The following is a 27,875-nucleotide window of genomic DNA, read 5'->3' as shown; positions in this document are numbered from 1 at the left end:
GGGACTTCTGAAAATACAATGCCTTCATAGGATCAAAGAAAAAGGCTGTGCCCTAGGAAAATGCTTGTACTGGTTATTCGTTGCTCATTGTCTTCTCTACCAATTCGGTCATGGGGCTGTCCTTGAAGATAATTTTAATAGGGATACCCTGAGGATGAAGAGAATATCTACTCTGTAGCATCTGCACAACAACGGCGCAATCTGAGGAACCTACAGGAGACAAGAACAGGGGAAATTGTGGTGAGACCAGTGACTTGTGAAGTCTCATAAGTTACATGTAAAAAGGATTTACAAAATTGTGTATTTACCTTGAAAGGTTTCCTATCTTGATTACTGCATGGACAAAATTAGGGGATAGGGAACCACCCAGTATCCTACCCCCATTCTTGAGAATTGCATTGAAACATTGAGAAAAGATACATATTCCTATGTAAAGAGCCCCCCTGGTAGACAGAAGGTAAATTGTCACTCACATCTTCCTCTCGCTGCTTTTGCTGAGACATTTGGGCCCCAGAAGAAGCCATACAGGGCGGAACCCAGGGTGGGGCGAGAACGTGCAGCTGGCGTCCCATGTTGGAATTTTATATGCACATTTTTATCGCTCTTTTGTGAGTATGTAAATAAATACTGAGTGTTAAACTGTACTACGCTATCTGCGGATGAATTTTTTCCAGCGATCTACCGCAACATATGTTGCATACGGAGGAGTGTTGGTCTGAATAGCGGTATATTCTTATCAGTGGATTCAGGAATTTGTGCTGGAGGAGTGTGAACTGCTCTATTTTGTGAGTGACATATTGGAAGAAGAAGGACACACGGAAGCAAGAGAATCAGGAGCGGGAAGTGCTTGCTGAGTATTGTTTTCCCACAATGTCCCTATCAAGATCCCTTCAGCCATGTGCAGACCCCACCCCTGCTGCCATGTGCATTTTATGACCACCCCCAAGGGCCACGTGCATTGTATGATCGTTGCAGACATGTGCTTTAAGCCTGATCCCCTTTTTTATTTCTTTGTCTGTGGATGCAGTGATGGACATAGGAGAGTATGTTTTTTTTATTCTTTGCCAAAGATCCTTTATCTTCCATCAGATCTAATAATGAACGCTGCTTTGATATGCGCAAAAATGCTGACTTTAAATCTTGAGGGCACTTCAACCACAGAAACCCTGGAGTGTAAAGTGAAACAGTCCTTAGACTCTGTCTTCTTCCCCCTCACACCACCATCACCACCATCACCACCAACACCACCAACACTTAGCGGCACGAAAAGAGAACATCCTGCTGCATCCAACGTCAGTCTTGCTGCAGAGTCTGAGGTGCTGGAGCTACTGCGGCTGCGTCGGGAGGACACTCCGGAGGATGTCTTTATGATCTCCATGGTGCAGGACCTCAAAGATGTCCGGAAGATGACAAATAAATTACAGGTCAGCCCTGCTCACTGTTATGCACATTTTACCGCCACAAAAATGAATTTAAAATTGATTTAAAATCCTTCTCCCTGGTGGTAGATGTTCTATAATACATTAAATCAACCACTTAAAAACTGTAAAAAAAAGGGTTATAAATACGTCACCCCCTCTTCTCTTCTCCTTGATACCGGAGCTGTCTATCGCACTTCACACGCCGGGATCACCTAGAACAAAAGGTTTTACTTAGAAGCACGGGGTGCGGGATAAGATGTCCGGGGCTCCGGGCTGCTAATTATGCACTCCTCTGCACCTCCCTCTCCCGTGCTTCTGTGCCCATCTAAAGAAAGTCCAAAGACAGCGCCGTTGGACATTAGAAGGGAACGTGTAGGAACGTATATATATATTTTGAGCAGCCACACCCCGCAACATATTTCTTGTAATAGTACTGGCACACATACATAATGAAGTAAACCACATAATGAGGGATTGTAAACCAGCTACACTTATAAGAAGATGTGAGTCCGATCTGCTCTTCTGCAGGATAAAATAACTTATGATTCTGGCAGAGGGGCCCACACACAAGCGTGTAAGCGTAGTTGTTGTACATAGCTATATCCGAAATGTAGATTCCATTTTTAAATTGCCTGGATCAGCACATATTAGTGTCCCTATTCATAACTACAGGTATCCAAAGTGTCAGAACCTTTTACTTGTATTATTAATGGGCATCTCCGCCAGGATAAATGACTGTATGCAAATGAGCCTAAGGGGCTCCAGGTTCATTAGATGTTAATGGAGCTTGAAGCCCCTCGGACTCATTTGCATACAGTCCTTCATCCTGGTGGTAGATGTCCTTTAACCTTGCAATAATCAAAGAAGACAAAGTAATGTGAACATAACTTTTATTAATGTCTGAAATCTCAAACTGCTGAGGTCTTGGTTAACTCCTTTTACTCATTTTACCTTGTCTGCAAAAATGCAACAATTCAAAAAGGGGTCAAAGAAGTTTTAAGCTCGCAACCCTCGTCAAGGGGCCCCAACTCTTGCGAGACCCTACACTACACTATCCAAAATTAAAAAAAAGAAAATAATAAAAAGCTAATCTAATAGTCCAGAGCTGGCTGGTGCGAAGCTGCTCACCCATTCTGGAAGCCCTGAGGACCGCTGCATCCGCAGAACTTCCATAGGCCCCAATATCTATCATTATAAACTTGTAGTCACATTCAGTCAAAGCCAAAAAGATGACAGAAATATATTGTTTATAATTGGGACCCTGAGTGAGCCGGCTTCTTTACACAAATGTGTTTCCCATAAAGCCCCCATATGCAATTTGGAAACTGTGCTGCCACTTTCCTCCTCTGCTTTCGGAGGTTCCTCAATCTTCATCTCGATTTCCTTGTGTGGAAGATCTTCCTCAGGTTTTTTCGATATTATGGGGACTTTTGTGCCACATGACCTGGACCGAGGTGGTTACGCCCTGCAGTGGACATGTGCGACCACTGGCCTGTTGGAGACAGGGGGAGCTTTCTGGGAGCGATGGTCAGATCCTGGGAGGATCCTCCTTCCCCTATTGCTGGCATGAGCACCCGTAGCAGTAGTGAAAGGTTTGCAGGTGGTGATCCTCTTGCGTCTACCTTGCTGTGCTGTCAGCTATTTATCAGGTAGTGGTTGCAGGGGCTTACGGTCTGCTGAGTGGTGAGGTGTCCTGCTGCTTGTACAGGCAGCCACTGACCTGATGGAGTGGCATTAGGCGAAGGGACCCGCTTGCGGCTGCCTGATCCTGGGAGCAGAGGACTGATCTTGGTAACTGCATAAGTTTGGTAGCAGTGGTTTGAATAAGGCCGGTGGATACCCATGGGGGCCTGGTCCACCGCGCTGACACCGGTGGTTAAGTGGGTTCACGGTCTACTGAGGGCTCACTCACGAATCTGCACCCAGGGCACCCATTGTGCTGCTCGTGCTGGCCACAAATGGGACCAACCCATTTTCATTATCCGCCCCCTCTGCTTTCTGATGTTCTTCCTCCTTTTCATCAACCGCCTCTGCCACATTCTGATGTTCTTCCCCTTTTTCGTTATATGTCCTCTCTGCTTTATGATGTTCTTCCTCCTTTATGTTGACCACCTCATCCCCTTGCATAAAGCTATTCTCCTTTGCTTTTGTAGGTTCCTCCATCTTCATCTCGTATTCCTTGTGTGGAAGATCGTCCTCAGATTTTTTCGGAATTATGGGGACTTTTGTGCCGCATGACCTGGACCGAGGTGGTTACGCCCTGCAGTGGATATGTGTGACCACTGGACTGCTGGAAGCAGGGGGAGCTTTCTGGGAGTGATGGTAAGAACCTGAAAGGATCCTCCTTCCCCTATTGCTTGCATGAGTACCCGTGGTAGCAGTAGCGAGAGGTTTGCAGGTGGTGATCCTCTTGCGTCTAGCTTGCTGTGCTGTGCTCGCAGCAATTTATCAGCTAGTGGCTGGCAGGGGCTTACGGTCTGCTGAGTGGTGAGGTGCCCTGCTGCTTGTGTGGGCAGCCTCTGGCCTTATGGAGGCACATTAGGCGAAGGGACCCACTTGCAGCGGCCTGATCCTGGGAGCAGAAGACTGATCTTGGTACCTGCATAAGTTCGGTAGCAGTGGTGTGAATGAGGCTGGTGGATACCCATGGAGGCCTGGCTCGCTGTTATGGTACCGGTGGTTAGGGGGTTCATGGTCTGCTGACGGTTTAGCCACGCATCTGCACCCAGGGCACCCATTGTGCTGCTCGGTCAGGCCAAAACTGGGACCAATCCAGAGGAGGGAGGATGTTGGCCAGCAATGGTGTAAAGTCTGGCGCAGATTTGGCTTTGTGCATGCCACAATAGAAACCTGGTGGAGGGAGGATGTAGGCCAAACCTTGTGCACATTTCCGCTATCCGCCCCCTCTGCTTTCTGATGTTCTTCCTCCTTTTCGTCAATCACCTCTGACACTTTATGATGTTCTTCACCTTTTTTGCTATATGTCCACTCTGCTTTCTGATTATGTTAACCACCTCATCCACTTGCATAAAGCACTTCTTCACATTCTCCTCTACTTTGAAGGTTCCTTCATCTTCATCTCGAATTCCTTGTGTGGATCATATTCATCAGGTTTTTTCCGGAATTATGGGGGAATTATGTGGACCTTTGCGCCGCATGACCTAGACCAAGGTGGTTGCGCCCTGCAGTGGACATGTGTGACCACTGGCCAGCTGGAGGCAGGAGAAGCTTTCTGGGAGTGATGGTCAGATCCTGGAAGCATCCTCCTTCCCCTATTGCTGGCATGTGCACCCGTGGTAGCAGTAGCAAGAGGTTTGCAGTTGGTGATCCTCTTGCGTCTAGCTTGCTGTGCTGGCAGCGATTTATCAGGTAGTGGTTGGCAGGGGCTTACGGTCTGCTGAGTGGTGAGGTGCCCTGCTGCTTGTACGGGCAGCCACTGGCCTGATGGAGCGGCATTAGGCGAAGGGACCCACTTGTATAGGCTTGATCCTGGGAGCAGATGACTGATCTTGGTACCTGCAAAAGTTTGGTAGCAGTGGTGTGAATGAGGCCGGTAGATACCCATGGGGCCTGGTTCGCGATGCTGGAACTGGTGGTTTGGGGTAACGTTCTGCTGAGGGCTCACCCGTGCATCTGGGACAGGGAAAAAAGTATATATAAAATTATCACTGGAAGAGTTATAGAATCTGCTGTGGAGGATGAACTTTGAGTTATTATCTAGTGACTCATTAAAAGAATTAAGGGGTTCAACATTTTTCTTCCGCTTGTTGTGGCTTACCTTGATTATTGTACTGTACATTGTATTTGGGAGGTTTGAATTTTAATTGTCTATGTCATGTGTTTAGTTTTGGGAAATCACTTAGTGGGGCTACAGTCGGCTTCCTATACTGCTATAACTTGTTCTTACTGTCTGTATGGTGATGCTGCCTTACATGTCTGCAACATGGATCTCAATATGACTGCAAGCTTGGAGGAGAAGAAACAAAAGATAGAGGTAATGGTTGTACCACTGTGAGGTATTCTAGGGGATCCTTCACATCTTCTGCAAAGAATCAAATGTCCCCAAATCTGAAAGATGTTTGGAAGTCATTCAGAGGACAGAGGTCAGGAAGAAGAAGGACATTAGGGTGGAAGGGACTACAAGCAGCAGCTCTATCTATTGATATGGAGAATGGCAGCTAATAAAAGGGTGAATAAAATTGATGATTTTGTGTGATGAAAGATGCTTGGGGGGAAAGTCGTCTATGGTGTCTTATGGAGATCTGGCTAAGGGAAGGAATCCTGATGCTTTTATCGAGCTGCATGGCTTTCAATTGTCTTTGGTGGCCAAATAATTCCGGCTGGTAACAATCAGTGGCGCCATCCTCCCATATAGCCAGGGAAGGCTTTTCTGATGACTACATCATCTTGTGCCCATTTTACCTGCGCGGGAGTTGAACGGGCAAAGAAATATTGAGGCTGATGGGAAATGTATTTTGCAGTTCAGTAGTTACATGTTCTTCTCTAATTTAGTGGGATAAAGGGAATATGCAAAAATATCTCTGTACTTACCCAGTATCAGACTTCAAAGGTTTCACTTTCTTTGTGATTGTTATCCTAAAATATGAAACACATCGCAGGTTACTAGGACTGCCCAACACCTGTCCTCATATACCCCACATGCCCCATATACCCCACATGTCCCCCATACATCCCTTATGTTCTCCATACAACCTGCATGTCCTCATATACCCCACATGCCCCCCTATATACCCCACATGCCCCTCAAACATGTCCACCATATACTACACATGCCCCCTATACATCCCATGCATCCTCCATATAACTCACATGCTCCCCATACATCCCACATGCCCCCCATATGCCATGAAATTCTTCCCTATAACCCAATATACCTCGCACGTCCCCCATATGTGTGAAATCTGGCGCAGAGTGGGACATCCTGACGATGAAGGGAAGATCTTCTACTCTGCAGCATTTGCACAACAGCAGCAGCACAGTCTGAGGAACCTGAGGAACCTACAGGAGACAAGACCAGGGGAAATTGTGGTGAGACCAGGGACTTGTGTTATCTCATAGGAGACGAGTAAAGAGGATTTTACAAAGTTTGTATTTACCTTGAAGGTTTCTGACCATCTCTGATGTTCCTGGAAAACAAATGTTTCAAGATTTTACTACATGGACGACAAAATTAGAGGAGTTGGAACCATCTACAATCTTTCCCCAATTCTCGAGAATTGCACTGAAACATGGAGAAAAGATACATATTCCTATGTAGACAGAAGGTAAATTGTCACTCACGTCTTTCTCTCGCTGCTCTTGCTGAGACATTTGGGCCTCCACCACCTGTGCCTGGGCCTAAAAGAGAAGAAATCACTAGATAAGTCATCTCCATGTGCGGAGTGGAAGACACTTCCCAGGATGGATCTATGGCTCTATACATGGGGATTGTCCTGGGGCATGTTCTGTGCACACTGAGAGGGGCAAAGATTAACACCAGATTAAGTATGTGCCCCCATGCGGACTACAAAATAGCAAATACAGTCTTATCTATCTCACATACTTACAGGACAGTCTCTACGCTTGGCCAGGCCACCTTCACCTCCAGTCCTAAAGGTCTACACAGAAAAAACAAAAGGCAAAGCAATAACTATAATGATCCTTTCTCCTTATCTGACATGAAATCAGAATAAACCTTTCCTGTTTTAGGTCAATTACGTTCATCTAAATCTAAATCTAAATGATATATATTTACCAAATGCCAGAATAATGAGAAAGAGAGAATTGTCTGTAAAGTTCTAACATTGCAGAAAGTCATAAAATCCCTTAAAACTTCTCTCTCATTCGTCTGCCATTCGGAAAATATCAATAATTTTGGTAACTCTAGTTGACCTAAAATGGGTCTTAGGGTTGACCAAAAAGTTTATTCTGATTTCAACTGTATCTAAAATCTCTAAATTAACTGATTACTGATTTACCTTCTTGGTATTTCTTTCAGATGTTTCTCTTCGTCCTCCTCCACCGCTGCATTCTGTTCTATTACTTCCTGATGTTCTGTAAATTTCGAATCTCCCTCCGCCACCACTTCCTCCACCTCCGGATCTTCTTTTTCCTTCTCCTCCTCTTCCAGGTGTTCAACCTCCTTCACCTCAATTATCGTGACCCCATTGAGTTCTTTCTCATCCACCTCCTTCTCCACATGTTGATGATCCTGCTCCACCACCGCCTCCTCCACTTCCTGATGTTCTTCCTCTTTTTCGTTATTTGTCCCCTCTGCTTTCTGATCTTCTTCCTCCTTTATGGTAACTGCCTCCTCCACTTGCTGAAAGCTCTTCTCCACATCCTCCTCTGCTTTCGGAGGTTCCTCCATCTTAATCTCTAAATCCTTGTGTGAATCTTCTTCCACAGGTTTTTTAGAAATTATGGAGGAATTATGTGGGACTTGTGCGCCACGTGATCTGGGCGCAGGTGGTAGCGCCCTGTGGTGGACATGTGTGACCACTGTCCTGCTGGAGGCAGCGGAAGGTTTCTGGGAGTGACGGTCTGATCCTGGGTGGAGCACCCTTCTCCCATTGCTGGCTTGAGCACCCGTGGTGGCAGTAGCGAGAGGTTCGCAGGTGGTTATCTGCTTTCGCCTAGCTAGCTGTGCTGGCAGTGATTTATCAGCTAGGGGCTGGGGCGGTTTACGGTCTGCTGAGTGGTGAGGTGCCCTGCTGCGGGTGCGGGCAGTCGCTGGCCTGATGGAGCTGGCATAGGGTGAAGGAAGTGTCTGTTTGCAGCGGCCTGATCCTGGGAGCAGAGGACTGATCTTGGTACCTGCATGAGTACTTTTAGTAGCAGTGGTGTCAATTAGGGTAGAGGATACCCATGGGGGCCTGCCTCGCCGCGCTGGCACCTTTGGTTGGGGGGGATCAGGGTCTGCTGAGGGCTCGGCCTCGCATCTGCAACAGAGAAAGAAAATTGACTTTATATAAAATTACCACTGGAAGAGTTATTGAATCTGCTGTGGAGAAGAAACTTATCAGTAGTTATTATGTAGTGACTTACTAAAAGAATTTTAATTCTTCCGCCTGTTAAGGACTATAACCTGTGGCTTAACTTGATACAATCTGCAGCTCTATCAATTATTTGAGGTCTTAGTGTGTGATGAAAGCTGCTTGAGGGGAATTCGTCTACTGTGTCTTATGGAGATCTTGCTAAGTGAAGATGAAGCTTTTATCGAGCTTCCTGGCTTTCAATTGTCTTGGGCGGCCAAGTATTCAGGCCGATAGAGAAATCTCAAGGGGCTTTCTAGTGTTGTATATGATCAATCATTGGCGCCATCCCCCATATACCCATCAGGTATTTCCTCTATGTGACCTGACATCCATGTCACTTGCGCGGGAGTTGAATGTGGTCTATGTTATATCTGTGTATAACCGCCATCTGCCAATGTTGGGATATCCTGTCATATGATGGGATGAAGATTTACAGATGTTTAGTCATAAAATCTGGAATCCCTAGGGATTCTACTACAGCACCAAGCCAAGATGGCCTGGAAAGGTGTAGGGGGGGGGGGGGGGGGCTGAGGTCCACCTGATGTTTTTTGTTTTCTCAAACGCAGTTCAGTAGTTACATGTTATTCTCTAACTTAGTGGGATAAAGGGAATATGCAAAAATATCTCTGTACTTACCCAGTATCAGCCTCAGAAGGTTTCTCTTTCTTTGTGATTGTTATCCTAAAAAATGAAACACAGCGCAGGTCACTACAACTGCCCAACACCTGTCCTCATATACAACACATACCCCCCCATATACCCCACCTGTCCTCATATACCCCACATGCCCCCCCATATACCACACATGCCCCCTATATACACGACATGTCACTCATTTACCCCACATGTCCTATATATACCCCACATGCCCCCCATATACACGGCATGTCACTCATTTACCCCACATGACCTATATATACGGAAAAAAGAGGGGAAGTCGGGGGCACTATTGAGAAAGGTCCTACGTCTTCGTGATAGTAGGGGCTCTGATCTGGAGCCGGTCAAGAGTAAAAACCGCAAGACTTGGGGTTTTTTTGGCGTGGTGCTCTAACTATAGCAGACAGTCATGTACAAGAACTTCGTAGAAGAGAAGAAAAAGTTGGCACTCACCGCCTTTGTAAAACTTCAATTTCTTTATTCATCCATATTTAAAACATGGCATACACAGCAGGGGAGGGTTATGCAAAGGGATGCGTTATTTCGTTCAGGGACGAGTCGTTTCGCGCACAGGTTAGCGCTTCATCTTGCCTCCTATATATACCTATATATACCCCACATGATCTATATATACCCCACATGCCCCCCATATACCCCACATGTCACCCATATACCCCACATGACCTATATATACCCCACATGCCCCCCATATACCCCACATGCCCCCCATATACCCCACATGCCCCCCATATACCCCACATGTCCTCATATACCCCACATGATCTATATATACCCCACATGACCCCCTATACCCCACATGTCACCCATATACCCCACATGACCTATATATATCACTCTTTTCTCCCGTAAGATGACACATGACGAGGGTCCCTAATAGAAAGTCACCGGTGACACTTACTACTTATAATGTCTCAGTTTCTCTAATGTATCTACAGCATTAACCCCTTGTATGTGCAGTACTCTACAGGATAGTCGTATTATCCGCTTACCTCATAGGGGAGTCTTCATCTACTCTCCACCACCACCTGTTTGGGGAATATGATAAGAGACATGAAATACACAGGTCAGGATCTTCTCATTCATAGACATCATACAATGTGATGTCACTATTTATGTCCATAGAGACACCAAATATTCCGCTATGGATGTCTCATGTATGACGGTGACGCTGGGGGTCATGAAGCTTTGCTGAAGATTCTTCATCCCACTACACAATGGGGAAGATTCAACAAAACTTATGTCCCATTGGACAATGTACAGTATAACTATGATTGGTTGCTATGGGAAATGGCAACAAATTGTTCAAATTGTTCTATTATAGGTAAATGAATCAAATCAAAGACTTATTACATCAACTCGTGCAATGATCTACATACATCATCTCCTCCTCCTCCATGCTGTTATCTTCATCCTCGGTGTCCATCACCTTCTCCTCCGGGATGTTCTTATCTTCCTCCTTCTCCATCCTGATGTTACTCGCCTCCTCCTCCTCTCTCCTCTCTTTCCTCGTAGTCAGTTGTCCTATAAGTACATAAGACAGTGAGTGTCCTGAACATACAGATGAAGGGATGATAGGGAGCAGACATTAGTGTACAAGGGGGAAGGGTCTGACCCCCCACCCTTCCATATTTATCTGCATAACTCAGCCCTGAAGACCTCAATATTCCCTCTCATTACTTATCTCTAGTGTTTTCCATCTTTATTTCTCTCCCCCAGTACTAATCCTGTAGTAGATCGCAATCTATAACAACCACTGAGGACCTCTACACCCTCCCCCAGTGTTATCACACATGGTATATTTAGGATGCAAAGACTTACCAAAAAATCTCTCCAAAATCACCAGCACCAAATCTGCAGCAAAGGAAAAGTAAAGAAAATGTCTATTACTAAAGAGGAGGAGACATAATGGAAGGGAATGAAGGACACAACAGGAGAGGAGGACACAGTGGACTTACCTCTATCTCCTACAACAACCCTCAGGGGTTTGTCAGCTCTGCAGCTCCTTATATACCCATCCGTGTGATGTCATAATGTGTGTGGTAGAAACAATGGCTCAACATTCCGTGGCTTCCTTTGAAGGGGAGGAGCCAACAGCTCAACATTCCGTGGCTTCCTGTGCAGGGGAGGAGCCAACAGATTGTGAAGAAGATTGTGGGACATCGGATCCCGCAAGTGCCGGTGTCAGGATGTGTCATTAAAGCCCAGACCCGACACTAACACATCATCAAGCATGAATGTGGTGTGCAAGTGTAATGTCCCTGGATGAGACCCCCCCCCCCTGGTGAGCTTATTGGGGGATCCGCTCCTTCCTGCTGCAGCCCCGGGATCCTCTTTACAAGGGGTTCTGCCTTCTGGCTGTCACTTACTTACATTATACACTGCAATACATGTGCATTGCAGTAAAGGGGCTCGAACAAGCATTCAGACATCCCCTTGTTCAAGCCCAAGGTTGGAAAAATTTAAATAAAAACCAAAAAAAATAAAATCATTTTATAATAATAAATAAATAATTAATATAAATGTTCCTTAACCCCTTTCTGGTCTAAGCCATTTTAGGGCCTTAGGACCAGACCTGATTTTTAAAATCTGCCCTGTGTCATTATAAGAGGTTATATCATTGTAACGCTATAACATATCCAGGAAATTTTAAATTGGCAAAAATTTTAAAAATTATTCATTTTCAAAGTTCAAAACTTTCTGCTTTTCAGGCAGATTGTCATAGCACCCAAGTGACTTTATAACTAACATTTCCCAAATGTCTTCTTTATATTGGCGTAAGATTTTATGCATCCTCTCTCTTTTCTGGGTTGTTAGAAGGTTCAGAATTTTGGGTGCAATTTTTCAAATTTTTATGAAAATCACCAAAACCCTTATTAAGAGGCACTGGCTCAGGTTTAAGTGACTTTGAGAGGCAGTAAAACCTTGTACATTTTGCCATTTTAGAAACTACAACCCTCAACGTGTGAAAAATCAACTTTAAGAAGTGTGTTAACCCTTTAGATGCTTCACAGGGCTTAAAACAAAATAGAGGTGTAATTTATAAACTATAATTTATATATATTATATATATATATATATATATATTGTGGGAGATTTGCCCCAGTAGAGACAGTGGTAGCGGCGTGCTGTGATGCAGTTCACGACAGTGACACCAGTGTACAGTCCAAAACAGGTCTAGCCTGTGTTTATTTCAGCATCAACAAAATAAAACAGCCTTCACATTCAGGCATCAAAAACAAAATAATATCCTACCCGTCAGGGTGCTAACTAAACAATGGTTCTCTGACTCACCACTAACAAAAACACTTTTGTTGCTCCAGGCACAGAGGTCAAGGCTGCGTGCTCTCCAGCCTCCTTCCAGAGAGACAACACTCTCAACCCTGCTGAGCGGCTTTATTAGCCTGATTGGGCTGTTCCCACCACCTGTGTCCAAGGTGCTGGACAACACAACCTCAGCACTAAGGCCTTGCATAATAGCAAAACCTAGGGGAAACATACCGCCCATCCACAGTTAACCCCTTCAGTGTCTCACAATGTCTCATATATATATATCAATCATTTTTGGCCAAAAATTAACCCGTCAAAAAGTATTAAATGACAAAAAAAACGAAGTCTGATACCCAATTCTCCCGAGTATGAGGATTTGTTGGTAAACTGCTGTATGGGCACACGGCCTGGCATAGAAGGGAAGGAGCACCATTTAGGGCAGATCTGCATTGTCCCATTGTACAGGCTATTTATAAAATGTTTATTTTTTTGTAATTTTGGGGGATTCTTTTTTTTTGTGAGTTTGATCCACTTTTCAGGTACATCATTTCTGGGATGTTTTATAGCTAATAATCAGATTTTATTAACTCTTTCTTGGTGGTGTTTAAAAAAATCATTAATTCTTCTTTATGGTTTTTAACATTCTTTTTCACGGATGTTCACCGTGTTATAAAAATAATGTGTTATCTTTATTCTATGGGTCATCACAATTATGGCGATACCCCATCTATATAGCTTTTTTAAATAGGATTTATATAGCTTTACAAGCCCCGGAAGAAGCCATCCAGGCGAAACTCTGAGTAGGGTGAGATACCGAGCGTGCAAAGAAGTTTTTAATATTTAAGGCCTTTTTATACACAAGTTTTGTGAATATTTACAATTAAAAAATTTATAAATGATTGCGATCTCTGTTGCGCTATTGCGAAGTGAGAGCAAAAGTGTCCCGGAACCAGAAGTGGAGAGGTGTATCACCGAGGTTAGAAGATCTTGCATTCATACCAGAATCACCTGCGAGATCAGCCACCCTAGCAGTGTGGACGCCGCCTAAGAGAAGTGAGATTGTAATAGGAGATTGCCTCTACTCTTGTGCTCTAGACTGGAGCTACACAAGATACTGTCTTATCCTTATTATTCTGCCATAAATTGGAACATTGGAGCATGTAGAAGCGGAAAAATGTTTTATTTATTTAAGCTTCAGGTACTGCCCATGAGGGATGCCCCTTCAGGTACTGCCCATTAGGGATGACCACTTTAAGTACTGCCCATGAGGGATGCCCCTTCAGGTACTGCCCATGAGGGATGACCCCTTTAGGTACTGCCCATGAGGGATGCCCCTTCAGGTACTGCCCATTAGGGATGACCACTTTAGGTACTGCCCATGAGGAATGCCCCTTCAGGTACTACCCATGAGGGATGACCCCTTTAGGTACTGCCCATGAGGGATGCCCCTTCAGGTACTGCCCATGAGGGATGCCCCTTCAGGTACTGCCCATGAGGGATGACCCCTTTAGGTACTGCCCATGAGGGATGACCCCTTCAGGTACTGCCCATGAGGGATGCCACCTTCAAATACAGGGTAGTTGCTCTTTCATTGTAACAGTAAGTTTGTAGCTTTTACTTTACAATACCATCTTGACCCCCAGAAATTAGGACAAAGTGGCAGAAATGTTGGACTTAAAACTTAAATCCAAGATATAATTGTCGTTCAGTTGTTCAACAAAATTCTCAAAAGCGTCCCGGGTGCCCTTCCAGGTGTCATGGATATACTAGGAAGTGCTTTGCTATCCCTCAGTGCCATAGAGTGTCAGTGCCATAGAGATGAGTAGAGTAGGGGGTGCATGTGCGACCAGCTGCACTATTCCTGCTGCCAGGAAGATGCTCCCCGTACACGTTACTTGTGGGGTTGTACAGGTTTGCACTTTTGAGAGTTTTCTGATATGAAAACTTTTACAAATTGCACATTGTAACTCATTTACAGGGAATGGATGGGATTCATTAAAAACCAAAGAACTAAAATGGGACCCTAATAACATGTCCCATGGGCAGCATTCATTTGGCCTTGTTGAGATTCGTCTCTATATTGATCATCCATTAAATTCTTGCTCCTAAAATCCTACATATTCCATCTGAGGATTCCTATAGATCTTCCTAGCCCTTCCTTTGGACTGTTCTGGTCCTGGGTGCCCTGTCAGTATCCTGCTGACAATCTTTTCCCCGAATCATGTACAGTAGAAGTACTTACCTCACCTGTTTACCCTGAGCCATCCCAAGTCTCTACTCGTCCGTGACTGATTATTCAAATAAAGCTTTTATTTCTGACGCTGTAAAAGTAATATATTTTGAGCATTTAAATGTGTGTTAAGAAGTCTGATTACACAGCAGAGCAGACGGAAGTCATTGTTAGCAGCTTTCAACTTTTCTACCAGATGTATAGATGAACACAAAGTGGTGGCACATTATGACTCAAGGGAAGGATCCTTAAGAATCCTGGGGCATTAGGTCCGTGGTTGGAGTCAGAGATGACTAATCATGGATCTGGTACATGAGCTCAAGCCAAGGTCCATGTGGAATAAGGTCCGGCCAAATCTACGGTCTCACAAAAGATAAAAGACACTTGAATTGGTGAACTTGGAAGATAATGCGATGAAAGAGAAGCTTTATTTGTTTTATAATGTACAATATCAGCACCAAAAAGGGGCAGAAGCGGAGGGGGAGTGTTTTTAGGGTCTTAAGGAAGACATCCGACATTGTTCAGCTTGTTTGGAAAATTCTAACAAGTCCACACATTGCTGTATCTTGGATCCTGACGTTCTATATCATTTGGCCACCGCTCGATCCATGTGTCTTCTCCAATCAGACAGTAAAAACTAAAAAGAGAAGCACAAAGTGTATAACATCAGACAATAATATCCAAGAATAATACAATATAAGGGCTAAAATACAAAATAGTGTTCATGATTAGAGATTAGAGAGTGAGCACTAAAATGCTCGGGTGTTCGTTATTCAAGACGAACTTTTCCCGATGCTCGAGTGCTCGTCTCGAAAAACGAGCCCCACTGAAGTCAATGGGAGACTCGAGCATTTTTCAAGGGGACCAAGGGTCCGCACAGGGAAGCTTGGCCATACACCTGGGAACCTCAGAAAAAGATGGAAACACCACGGAAATGGACAGGAAACAGCAGGGGCAGCATGCATGGATGCCTCTGAGGCTGCTTAATCGTACCATTATGCCAAAATTATGGGCAACAGCATGGCCATGACAGAGTGACAGAATGAGGCTAGATAGGGTCAATTATTGGATGTTTTAGATGCTGACAGTATAGGGGACGGCATGCAGAGGCAGCGGCAGCAGCGGCAGGCTAAAGAGTGTCATGGTGACATACCCTAAATGGACTCAGGCTTCAAACCAATGGGTGGCAGAGAGGAACCAAAGGAGGTGAGCAAGAAGCGCTGAAATGATTTCCTATGTCAACAAAAGGTTGACGGTATATTTAGTCGATAACACAGCATGGTGGCGACATAGAGACCAAGTTCCATAACGTATCTGGTGAAACACCCGAAAAATTAGCCTGACACAGCTCGTTTGATAAGGGGACGACATGTGGAGGCAGCCATGGAGACGACTTCCATGATTAAGAGCGACAGTATGGGGCATCCATATTGCGCTGCTATGATTGCAACTTCAGGTCTCCAGCATGGCGGCGACAGATGGGCCGAGTTCCACTATGTATCTGGTGAAACACCTGAAAATTCTGCCTGACACAGCTCGTTTGATAAGGGGATGATGTGCTGCATATCCTCTCGTGCTCCAGCATCTGGGGTATAGAGAGTTGAAAATTGCGCATGGAGACATTGGTGGACGCTGTGGAGGATCATGGAGGCACAATGGACAGGAAACAGCAGGGGCAGCATGCATGGATGCCTCTGAGGCTGCCTAATCTTGGGATGGAGCTGGCGGTCCGCTGCCAGGCGAGCTTTCGCCTGTCCAAGCCCCTGTCTCTCGGCTCCTCCCCACTCAAAATGGGCCTGGGGGCCAGAAGTGTTTACTTTGAAAAAATTATAATTTTCAAAGCAGGCGGGGTCGTTTGAATATTTCACCTAGGAATAATGGAACAGCATAGTGGTTCTATTTTTAATAGTTTTTTCGGAAATGGTTCCATGATTAAGAGCAACAGTATGGGGCATCCATATTGCGCTGCTATGATTGCAACTTCAGGTCTCCAGCATGGCGGCGACAGATGGGCCGAGTTGCACTATGTATCTGGTGAAACACCTGAAAATTCTGCCTGATACAGCTCGTTTGATAAGGGGACGATGTATGGAGGCAGTGAAGTAGTAGTAGATTAAAGGTGCTGCAGTTAAAACTATGTTAGTTGGATCTTGGGATGGAGCTGGCACTCCCCTGCCAGGCGCGAGCTTTCGCCTGTCCAAGCCCCTGTCTCTCGGCTCCTCCCCAAACAGCACTTCTAAGAACCTTTTGTATAAGATCAAGTGTAGTAGCGTTCTTATAAGTTTGGGTTATGGCGGGTGAGGGGAATGTAAACAGATGCGCAAGAAGCGCTGAAATAATATCGGTAAATGATAAAAGTTTGCCAGTATATTTTGTGGATTACACAGCAGGGTGGCGACAAAGTTAACAAGTTTGATGTGGAAACCATGAAAACAACCCAAAATTCTGCCTGACACAGCTTGTTTGATAAGGGGACGATGTATGGAGGCAGCTATATGGACAACGTGTGGAGGCAGCTAAAAAGACGACATGTGGAGGCTGCTATGGAGACAATTTAATTTGGATAGTGCCTGTATGTGGCAGTTCAAAAAAGTTTTCAAACCAGAGGAGCAGGTAGGTGGTCCTCCAGAAAAATGAAATAGATTGAGTGCCTGTATGTGGCAGTCCAAAAAAGTTTTCAAACCAGAGGAGCAGCTACGTGGTCCTCCAGAAAAATTAAATAGATTGAGTGCCTGTATGTGGAACTCCCAAAAATTGTCTAAAACAGAGGACCGGGTAGGTGGCCCTCCAGAAAAATTAAATACATAAAGTACTATAGCTAGAGCCAGTTGGCCCTGGCAAAAAATAGCCAGTTTCCTCTGCTTTAGTGTACAAAGAGGAGGAGAAGGAGGAAAATGAGGAGGAGGAGTGCATAAATTATTCAGGTTGAGCTTCCTTCACCTGGTGGAGAATGGAAATCCTGAGAAATCCAGGCTTTATTCATCTTGATAAGCGTGAGCCTGTCAGCGCTGTCAGCGCTGTCAGTCGACAGGCGTGTACGCTTATCGGTGATGATGCCACCAGCTGCACTGAACACCCGCTCGGACAAGACGCTAGCGGCAGGGCAGGCAAGAACCTCCAAGGCGTACAGCGCCAGTTCGTGCCACATGTCCAGCTTTGAAACCCAGTAGTTGTAGGGAGCTGTGTGATCATTTAGGATGATGGTATGGTCAGCTACGTACTCCCTCACCATCTTTCTGTAAAGATCAGCCCTACTCTGCCGAGACTGGGGACAGGTGACAGTGTCTTGCTGGGGTGACATAAAACTGGCAAAGGCCTTGTAAAGCGTACCCCTGCCAGTGCTGGACAAGATGCCTGCTCGCCTACTCTCCCTCGCTACTTGTCCCGCAGAAGTACGCCCTCTGCCACTAGCACTGTCAGAAGGGAAATACTGTTTCAGCTAGTGCACCAGGGCCTGCTGGTATTCATGCATTCTCACACTCCTTTCCTCTCCAGGGATGAGAGTGGAAAGATTTTGCTTGTACCGTGGGTCCAGGAGAGTGAATACCCAGTAATCGGTGCTGGAATAAATTCTTTCAACGCGAGGGTCACGGGATAGGCAGCCTAGCATGAAATCTGCCATATGCGCCAGAGTACCAACGCGCAAGAATTCACTCCCCTCACTGGCCTGACTCTCCATTTCCTCCTCCTCCAACTCCTCTTCTTCTGCCCATACACGCTGAACAGTGAAGGACTGAACAATGGTCCCCTCTTCTGTCTCGCCAACATTCTCCTCCTCTTCCTCCTCCACCTCCTCCGATATGCGCTGAGAAACAGACCTGAGGGTGCTTTGGCTATCAACAAGGGAATCTTCTTCCCCCGTCTCTTGTGACGAGCGCAAAGCTTCCGACTTCATGCTGACCAGCGAATTTTTCAACAGGCCAAGCAGCGGGATGGTAAGGCTGATGATGGCGGCATCGCCACTGACCATCTGTGTTGACTCCTCAAAGTTACTCAGCACCTGACAGATATCAGACATCCACATCTACTCCTCATTGTAGACTTGAGGAAGCTGACTGACCTGACTACCAGTTCTGGTGGAAGTTGACATCTGGCAGTCTACAATCGCTCTGCGCTGCTGGTAAACTCTAGATAACATGGTTAATGTTGAATTCCACCTCGTGGGCACGTCGCACAACAGTCTGTGAGCGGGCAGTTGGAGGCGGCGCTTCGCTGCCCTGAGAGTGGCAGCATCTGTGCTGGACTTCCTGAAATGCGCACAGATGCGCCGCACCTTCGTGAGCAAATCAGACAGATTGGGGTATGTCTTGAGGAACCGCTGAACTATGAGATTTAACACATGGGCCAGGCATGGCACATGTGTCAGTCTGCCGAGTTGCAGAGCCGCCACCAGGTTACGGCCATTGTCACACACAACCATGCCTGGCTTCAGGTTCAGCAGTGCCAGCCACAGATCAGTCTGCGCCGTGATGCCCTGTAATAGCTCTTGGGCGGTGTGCCTTTTATCGCCTAGGCTCAGCAGTTTGAGCACCGCCTGCTGTCGCTTAGCGACGGCACTGCTGCTGTGCCTAGAGCTACCGACTTATGGCGCCATGCCCACGGATTGTAATTCGGAGGAGGTGGTGGAGGGGTGGGAGGAGGAGGAGGCACAGTAGGCATGAGAGACCTGGACTGAGGTAGGCCCCGCAATCCTCGGCGTCGGCAGTATATGACCAGCCCCAGGGTCAGACTCGGTCCCAGCCTCCACCAAGTTAACCCAATGTGCCGTCAGCGACATATAGTGGCCCTGCCCGGCAGCACTCGTCCACGTGTCCGTGGTCAGGTGGACCTTGTCAGAAATGGCGTTGGTCAGGGCACGGATGATGTTGTCTGACACGTGCTTGTGCAGGGCTGGGATGGCACATTGGGAAAAGTAGTGGCGGCTGGGGACCGAATACCGAGGGGCGGCCGCCGCCATGAGGTTTTGAAAGGCCTCGGTCTCTACCAGCCTATAGGGCAGCATCTCCAGGCTAAACCGTTTGGAGATTGGACGTTGAGGGCTTGGGCGTGTGGGTGGGTTGCACTATACTTCCTTTTGCGCTCCAGCATCTGGGGTATGGAGAGCTGAACGCTGGTGGATGCTGTGGAGGATCGTGGAGGCGAAGATGGGGTTTTCGCACGGGAGGTGTTTGGGCCGGGGTCCTGGGCAGGGGGCTGACTAGCAGATGACACAGGGGAAGGAGCAGTGGTGTGCCCGGCCAGAGGTGAACGGGCTTGGTGCCATTGGGGTGTTAAGCATTCATATGCCTGCGCATACTGGTGGTAGTTAAGCTAGTAGTGGTGAAACCCCTGCTGATCCTGGTTTGGCACAGGTTGCACACCACAGTCCGTCGGTCATCCGGTGTTTCTTTAAAGAACCTCCAGACTTCTGAAAATCTAGCCCTCGCCACAGGAGCTTGACTACGTGAAACATTTGGCGCTGATGCACCAGCTCAGGCCCTGCCTCTCCGTCTGGCCCCACCACTGCCTCTTCCAACCTGTTCTGGTATAGGACTCGCCTCCGTCTCAGAAGCACTGTGTTCACCCGGCCTATCAACCCAGCTTGGGTCTGTCACATCATCATCCTCCGATCCCTCAGTCTACTTCCCCTCGGACTTCCTGCCCTGACAACAACTTCACCACTGTCTGACAACCGTGTCTCCTCATCGTCCGACACCTCTTTACACACTTCTTCCACTACGTCAATAATGTCATTATCACCCACAGACTGCGACCGGTGGAAAACCTGGGCATCGGAAAAGAGCTCAGCAGCAACCGGACAAGTGGTTTGTTACTCTGGGAAGGGTCCAGAAAACAGTTCCTCAGAGTATGTCGGTTCAAATGCCAAATTTTCCTGGGAGGGGGCAGACTGGGGGGAAGGAGGCTGAGGTGGAGGAGCTGGAGGAGTGCTGATTTCGGTGACATGGGTGGACTGCGTGGAAGACTGACTGGTGGACAAATGGCTAGAAGCATTGTCCGCAATCCACGAAATCACCTGTTCACACTGTTCTGGCCTCAACAGTGCTCTACCATGAGTCCCAGTAACTTGAGACATGAACCGAGGGAGTATAGCTCTGCGCCGTTCCCCTGCTCCCTCATCAGCAGGTGGTGTCTCACCCCGCCCAGGACCACGGCCTCTGACCCCTGCAGTAGTTGGACGCCCACGTCCACGCCCTCGTCCTCTACCCCTAGCCCTCGGGTAAAACATTTTCCAAATTAAAGTGTAAACTGTAATTTTTTTTTGTTTTTTGTGTTTTTTTTTTTTTTTTTTTAAACAAAACGATGCTATCCTATTGCTATGGCTAGTTTCTAACCTACACTGACAGCACACAACTGGATTTTGTGCTGTGCCTGATGACGTAAAAAAACGTCATCAAGATAAACGTAAAAAAAAATAAATCAGCAGACTGTGCCTAATTCAAATCAAACCCCTAATAAATTGTCCCACTTCGGTGTTTGAGGTGGATATGTGTGTCATTAAGAGCTAAACACAAGTCTCCCTGAAAATTCCTCACAATATGGTACTAGCTGCACTACTAATGGCAGCAAGCCCAGCCACAAGCAAACAAAAAAAAGGAAAATATAACGTTATTGTAGCCCTAAGAAGGGCTGTTGGGTTCTTGTAGAATCACTCCTGCCTAACACTATTCTAATAGAACACCCTAACGCTTTCCCTGACCAGCAGCAGCTCTCTCCCTAGCGGCATCCAGACACAGAATGATCCGAGCAGCGCGGGCAGCGGCTAGTCTATCCCAGGGTCACCTGATCTGGCCAGCCAACCACTGCTATCGACGTGTAAGGGTACCACGTCATGCTGGGTGGAGTGCAGAGTCTCCTGGCTTGTGATTGGCTCTGTTTCTGGCCGCCAAAAATCACAACGGTGGGAGATGCCATTTTCTCGAGCTGCCGAAATACTCGTCCGAGCAACGAGCAGTTTCGAGTACGCTAATGCTCGAACGAGCATCAAGCTCGGACGAGTATGTTCGCTCATCTCTATTCATGATCCATGAATCACAGGCCGTGTTGTTACCGGATTTCAAGGACCACAGAGAAGAGGACGGGCTCATGCTGTTTTATCTCATAAGTTTCATAAGTTTCATAAGTTTGATTTGAAGAAGCCACTGAATACTCCCTGGATAAGCTCTGAGGATGTAACAAACAGCGGGTTGTGATCCCATTGTGCTATCTAACTGGTTTGACTTTGGACCACACACGAAGGATAAGAATAAGTATAAGGACACATTTTTATCAGCTGGAGGCATGTGGTTGAGTACTACACGTGTTGAAGCTCCGCCCTCATGCTCCCAGCCACATGCCACGCCCAGGTAAGGCCCAGGTAGGCACACAGCCATGTGCAATGGGACCTGATATTGGGTATAACATGTCCCACTGCTCTGCCACATCCCACCACTTCTCACCTCTGGTCTCTGCATCTGGTTCTGTTGGGTTTCTCTCCTTCACCTTCTTCTGTCGGATGAATTTGCAGCAGTCCAGGAAAGCGTCCGCACATTCTCTGCCTTCCCAGATGTTTGCTGCTCGTCCTTCACAGTTTTCACCCTTCTCATTCATCCCATCAATGCAGCATCTCCTCACCATCTCCTGGGAGCTGGAAGCTAAAGAGATGACCAACAGTGGCTTAAAAAATCTCACTAGGTTTTCCTTGTAAGTTTCATTTGAAATAATCCTACATTTATCATCTACAGCCTGTAGTCTTCTTCATGCTCGAACACAGGAACAATCCAGTCACAACTGACAACTTAAATTACACCTTGTGCAGGGGCTTAAGGGAGGAGCAGGACTCCGGGTTCTCGGATGGTTCTAGTAATACAATAAAAATGAGTCATGTCCTCCCTTCAGGTCCTGCACCAAGGACTATTCAATGAATTAGTTTTGACTGGAGTGAAGAATTCATATCAATGTTCCCCAAAATTAAGACCTAGTACAATTTTCTTCAAGCTTAGAAATATAAGGCGTCCCCTGAAAATAAGACCTAATGGCAGCCAGTGCTACAGCAGCTCCCCCTCCCCCCATGTCGTACATTAGTATTAGTAGAGCAATTAGATACTGCAAGAAGTTGTGACGTGGGTGAAGAATTCATGACTGTTGTGTTGCAAATGTGGGAATAAAGAATTGAGTCATTTGGGGCGCACAGTGCAAGATGTAAAAACAGGGCCCACAACAACATGGTGCCAAAGCGTTTTTTTTTTCCACCACATTTGTAATTTTTTTCCAGCTTTCCAGTACATGGTATAGGATAATACATTCAGTCTCTACAAGCCCTCATACAGCTCTACAACGCAGAAAAAAGTTGCTGTTTTTTTTAAAGGAGGGGAGCAAAAAAAAAAAAAAAAAGGCATCAGCTGGAAGTGGTTAAACAACCAAGCAAACAAGCAACCAAGCAAACAACTTAAAGGGAACCTGTCACCAGCAGACCCATTTTTAGCACCCCTGCCCCCACAGAGAATAGTACACACACTGCCAAAGAGTTTTTCTATAAAAAATAGGTTTTACAGAAAAAAAGATGTTCCCTTTCCATGGCATGCGCTCTGTGACTAGGCACTTGTCACTTGGGAGCGGCTATAAAGAAGCAGACCCACCCCCCACCGAACCCCACCCTTGGGAAGCCGCTCCTCCATGTGTCCTTTACAAATACATGAAAACGCCCACACTCGGAAGTGGCTATAAAGGAGCAGGGGCGAAGCTAAACCGAGTGATGGGCGTTTTCATATATTTCAAAAGGACACAAGGAGGTGCAGTTTTTTAAGGGTGGGGGGAAAATGCTCCTCTATAGCCACTCCCAGGGGACAAGTGCTAGTCACAGAGCACATGGCATTGAAATGTACTATATAACATGTCTTTTTTTCTGTAAAACCTATTTTGTATACAAAAACACTTTGGCAGTGTATGTACTATGCTCTGCGGGAACTGGGGGTGCTAAAAATGGGTCTCCAGGTTCCCTTTAAAGTATCTGCATGATCACAGCCCAGCGCCTTTCGTCTTACCATGTGCATTCTTCTGATCACTCGGTGGATCTGAGGAGCGGCGCACACGAGAGGCGCGTTCTTCACAGTATTGTTCTGATGGAACCAAATACATGAAAAGAATAATTGAAGAAGTTTACAGAAAATTCACAGCCCACAACATTTCTGACTGGTTAGAAAACAAAGGGCCACTTTAAAGGGGTTTTGTAGTCCCTTTAACCACTAGTCAACAGAAAAGTTAATTTGTAGTAGATTAATGAAGGTGACATCTACCACCACTGCCATATGCTGTAATTTCTATAAGGGGTCTTCTCACTCGCAGATGGGGCCGTCTGTAGTGTAACACTGCCCTGACACCAGCGTGGGTGAGGGGTGTAACAGCCCCAGTGGCTAATGTTTTATCTAGGCACACACTGGACCAAAAGAACATAGGTAAATCTGAAGGGTACGCAAGGTCACTTAATTATCCTTTTTAGGCACTCCCAGAATGCATGAGTTCTGAGAGACTCAGGAAGTGATTTAAAGTTGTCCACATAACTTCCGGATATGGCACAGCAATAAATCACAACCCTGAATGGCTATAAGACCCCTTTCACTAGCCTCAGTGAAACTGAATCTTATCAACCCAATGAAGCTGCCACCAGTTCTTCTTTAATATAAGCCCGGTCCATAACAGGATTATATAGGGTCAGGAACCAACCTGGTAGCGTGTATATAACCGAGACACAGATGGGGATTCATGGATGGAGATAAAAGAGCAACACAGGTTAAATTTTATATTTAATTGCCTTAAGGGCACACTAGACAAACAATACACACAACAGATATATACAGTCAGCAGAGTACAACATACAAAGGTAGCCCTTCAAGTATCATCAGTTCAGTAAGTTAGTTACCTTGTATGTGGGCCTAATGGAAAATGATAGTCCACACCTTAAGATCTCCCAATGAACTTGATGTTAAAATGTGTTCCCAGACAAAAGACAAGGAGCATCAGAGGTGCCTGATTATATCAGGTACAGACACACCTCAGCCAACCTCCAGGAGGGGTCATGGGTCCCTCCTACCTGGTATTATACCCAGAACCTTGGAGAAGTCATAGCTTCTCAAGGCTGAAGAATCTCTGGATCACATTGATACCAAACCTGACCCATTTGCAATAGTCCTATCCCGAGATATTTATACATCTGGACCCAAGGATGATAGAGCCTTGGGAATTGGGTACTATGATCCTCTGACAATAAACAATCAAAAAATGTAGCTTCCCCCGGGCTGAGATGGATCATAACTCCATAACCAGCATAGTGACTCATTATGAACTCATTTGGGCAGATTTACTTACCCGGCCCATTCGCGATCCAGCGGCGCGTTCTCTGCACAGGATTCGGGTCCGGCCGGGATTTATGAAGGTAGTTCCTCCGCCGTCCACCAGGTAGCGCTGCTGCGCTGAAAATCATCTGAACGTGCCGGAATTCACCGAGCTGGACCAGGTGAAGGTAAGCGCTTCCCAAGCGACACATTTTCGGTTATTAAATGCGGCGGTTTTTCCGAATCCGTCGGGTTTTCGTTCGGCCACGTCCCCCGATTTCCGCCGCGCGCATGGCGGCGCCGATGCGCCACAATCCGATCGCGTGCGCCAAAATCCCGGGGCAATTCAGGTACAATCGGCGCAAATCGGAAATATTCGGGTAACACGTCGGGAAAACGCGAATCGGGCCCTTAGTAAATGACCCCCATTGTCTCCTGTTTAAAAATTGGAGGGAAGCCTGAGAGTCGCCGCAACTGGGGAAATGCTTTGAAGCCCGGCCCCTGCCGAGCCAGAGTTCCTCTGCAGCCTTTGTAGTGTTAGATAACACTTTAGTCTAATTGGGATGAGGCTGGAGGGAAGTTGGGGGATTTGAGTTGTATTAGTCCCCCTCCCCCTGGCCATATTTACAGATAGTATACACAGCCTACAAGAAACAACTCATTGACATGACCAAGAAGTTCTCAACTGACTTCCAGCACAAGGTATAACTTCTCATCCCAAAAAAACCCCATGGTTCCATCCCAGGGCTCACCCACAACTATTTCTCATTTGGAGAGGATCTGTCCCTACAGTGTATGGCAACATCAATGGGTTTGAGGTGTGCACCACAGTATGCCAATCTGTAATGGCTGAACGGGAAGGTGCAGATCTATGTACATGGACCATAAAACACATGGGGGCAGATTTACTTACCCGGTCCATTCGCGATCCAGCGGCGCGTTCTCTGTGGTGGATTCGGGTCTTCCGGCGATTCACTAAGGTAGTTCCTCCAATGTCCACCAGGTGTCGCTGCTGTGCTGAAGTCCACCGAGGCCCGCCGGAGTGCACGATCCATTGCCGGGTGAAGGTAAGTGCGTGTCCAGCAACACTTTTGTTTTATTTAAATGCGGCGGTTTCTCCGAATCCATCGGGTTTTCGTACGGCCACATCCCCCAACTTCCGTCGCGTGTATGCCGGCGCCGATGCGCCACAATCTGATCGCATGCGCCGAAATCCTGGGGCAATACAGGGAAAATCGCCACAAAACGAAAAAATTCGGTTAACCCCTCGCAAAAACGCGAATCAGGCCCTTAGTAAATGACCCCCATGATCTACCTCCGTTTTTTTCATGACTTTCTGACCATCTGGACTGCAGATGAGGAGGCCCTGCTTCAATTCCATGAGGGTTACAACAACTTTCACCCCACCATCAATCTGAAACTAAGCTTTTCAGATAAGGAGATGCACTTTTTGGACACCACCATACAAATTAAAGACAACAACGCTTAGTCACAACAATATTCCATAAACCAACAGACAGAACAACCTACCTGAGAAATAACAGTGTCCACCTCAACACACAAGACAATCCATCATATACAGCCAGGCCATACGCTACAACCGTATCCATCATATACAGCCAGGCCATACGCTACAACCGTATCTATCGTATACAGCCAGGCCATACGCTACAACCGTATCCATCATATACAGCCAGGCCATACACTACATCCGTATCTATCGTATACAGCCAGGCCATACGCTACAACCGTATCTATCATATACAGCCAGGCCATACGCTACAACCGTATCCATCATATACAGCCAGGCCATATGCTACAACCGTATCTATCATATACAGCCAGGCCATACGCTACAACCGTATCTATCATATACAGCCAGGCCATACGCTACAACCGTATCCATCATATACAGCCAGGCTATACGCTTCAACCGTATCTATCGTATACAGCCAGGCCATACGCTACAACCGTATCCATCATATACAGCCAGGCCATATGCTACAACCGTATCTATCATATACAGCCAGGCCATATGCTACAACCGTATCCATCATATACAGCCAGGCTATACGCTACAACCGTATCTATCGTATACAGCCAGGCCATACGCTACAACCGTATCTATCGTATACAGCCAGGCCATATGCTACAACCGTATCTATCATATACAGCCAGGCCATACGCTACAACCGTATCTATCATATACAGCCAGGCTATACACTACATCCGTATCCATCATATACAGCCAGGCCATACACTACATCCGTATCTATCATATACAGCCAGGCCATACGCTACAACCGTATCCATCATATACAGCCAGGCCATACGCTACAACCGTATCTATCATATACAGCCAGGCTATACACTACATCCGTATCCATCATATACAGCCAGGCCATACGCTACAACCGTATCTATCATATACAGCCAGGCCATACGCTACAACCGTATCTGCTCAGACAAGACAGATCTGGAAAACATCTCTTGGAGCTCAGCTCTGAACTTCTCCAGTTGGGCTCCAGACCAAAAGTGACTGACAACCAAATAAGTAAAGCAGCCGCCATCTACAGAGACAGGTTACTTGTATATAAGGAAACCCAACAGGTTGCCAGAGTACCCCAAGTAGTCACTTACAGCCCACAACTGGAGATCCTACGTCCTATAGCCAAGGAACTCCAACCGATTCTCCATAAAGATACATAAAGTATATAATATATAAAGTCTAAAAGAAATATTCTCAGGCCCTTCTCTCCTTTCCTTCCGGCAATGACCAAACCTGAAACAACTTGTTGTCCGGAGTGCCCCCAGACCCCCATCAGAAAATGGGGACTTCATCAGAGCTTGAACCGTTCTGATATTAGAAATGAAAGGAAAGATCTCCCGGGGGCCGCACATTTCTCCAGAGAGGACCTCACTATGGGAGACTTGC

The 27,875-nt window shown here is 46.4% G+C and overlaps 2 protein-coding genes across 2 annotated transcripts in view; both read right to left on the bottom strand.

The window, feature by feature from the left end:
- Positions 1-2,507: 2,507 nt before the first annotated feature.
- LOC140128561 (uncharacterized) lies at positions 2,508-14,668 on the bottom strand. Its single transcript, XM_072150260.1, has 12 exons — positions 14,646-14,668; positions 10,955-11,022; positions 10,513-10,657; positions 10,126-10,161; positions 9,095-9,139; positions 7,400-8,362; positions 6,989-7,039; positions 6,723-6,779; positions 6,539-6,568; positions 6,317-6,440; positions 5,973-6,017; positions 2,508-5,054 (listed from the first exon to the last, which is right to left on the bottom strand). Exons 1-10 carry the CDS (start codon positions 14,666-14,668, stop codon positions 6,386-6,388), a joined length of 1,473 nt encoding a protein of 490 aa, XP_072006361.1. The 3' UTR covers positions 2,508-5,054; positions 5,973-6,017; positions 6,317-6,385.
- Positions 14,669-14,866: 198 nt separating this feature from the next.
- Positions 14,867-27,875, bottom strand: part of LOC140128231 (venom factor-like) — a 55,861-nt gene continuing 42,852 nt past the window's right edge. Inside the window, exons 18-20 of the mRNA XM_072149784.1 lie at positions 23,654-23,728; positions 22,070-22,264; positions 14,867-15,270 (exon numbers count right to left, since the gene is read on the bottom strand). Coding sequence (XP_072005885.1) covers positions 15,257-15,270; positions 22,070-22,264; positions 23,654-23,728 — 284 coding nt within the window. The 3' untranslated portion in view covers positions 14,867-15,256. The remainder of the gene's footprint in view (positions 15,271-22,069; positions 22,265-23,653; positions 23,729-27,875) is intronic.

The sequence above is a fragment of the Engystomops pustulosus genome, chromosome 4 (assembly GCF_040894005.1).
Source record: "Engystomops pustulosus chromosome 4, aEngPut4.maternal, whole genome shotgun sequence".
NCBI classification, from domain to species: domain Eukaryota; kingdom Metazoa; phylum Chordata; class Amphibia; order Anura; family Leptodactylidae; genus Engystomops; species Engystomops pustulosus.
This window is presented reverse-complemented; position numbering and strand designations above follow the sequence as displayed.

What these genes read in the sequence shown, in the direction of transcription:
- LOC140128561 (XM_072150260.1), bottom strand. Translation starts at nt 14,668, where the DNA reads ATGGCTCAGGGTAAACAGGTGAG. An exon ending in GCTCAGGGTAAACAGGTGAG is followed by an intron (nt 11,023 to 14,645) that starts GTAAGTACTTCT and finishes CCTCCTCTTTAG; the next exon opens with TAATAGACATTTTCTTTACT. An exon ending in GATTTTGGAGAGATTTTTTG is followed by an intron (nt 10,658 to 10,954) that starts GTAAGTCTTTGC and finishes ATGTACTTATAG; the next exon opens with GACAACTGACTACGAGGAAA.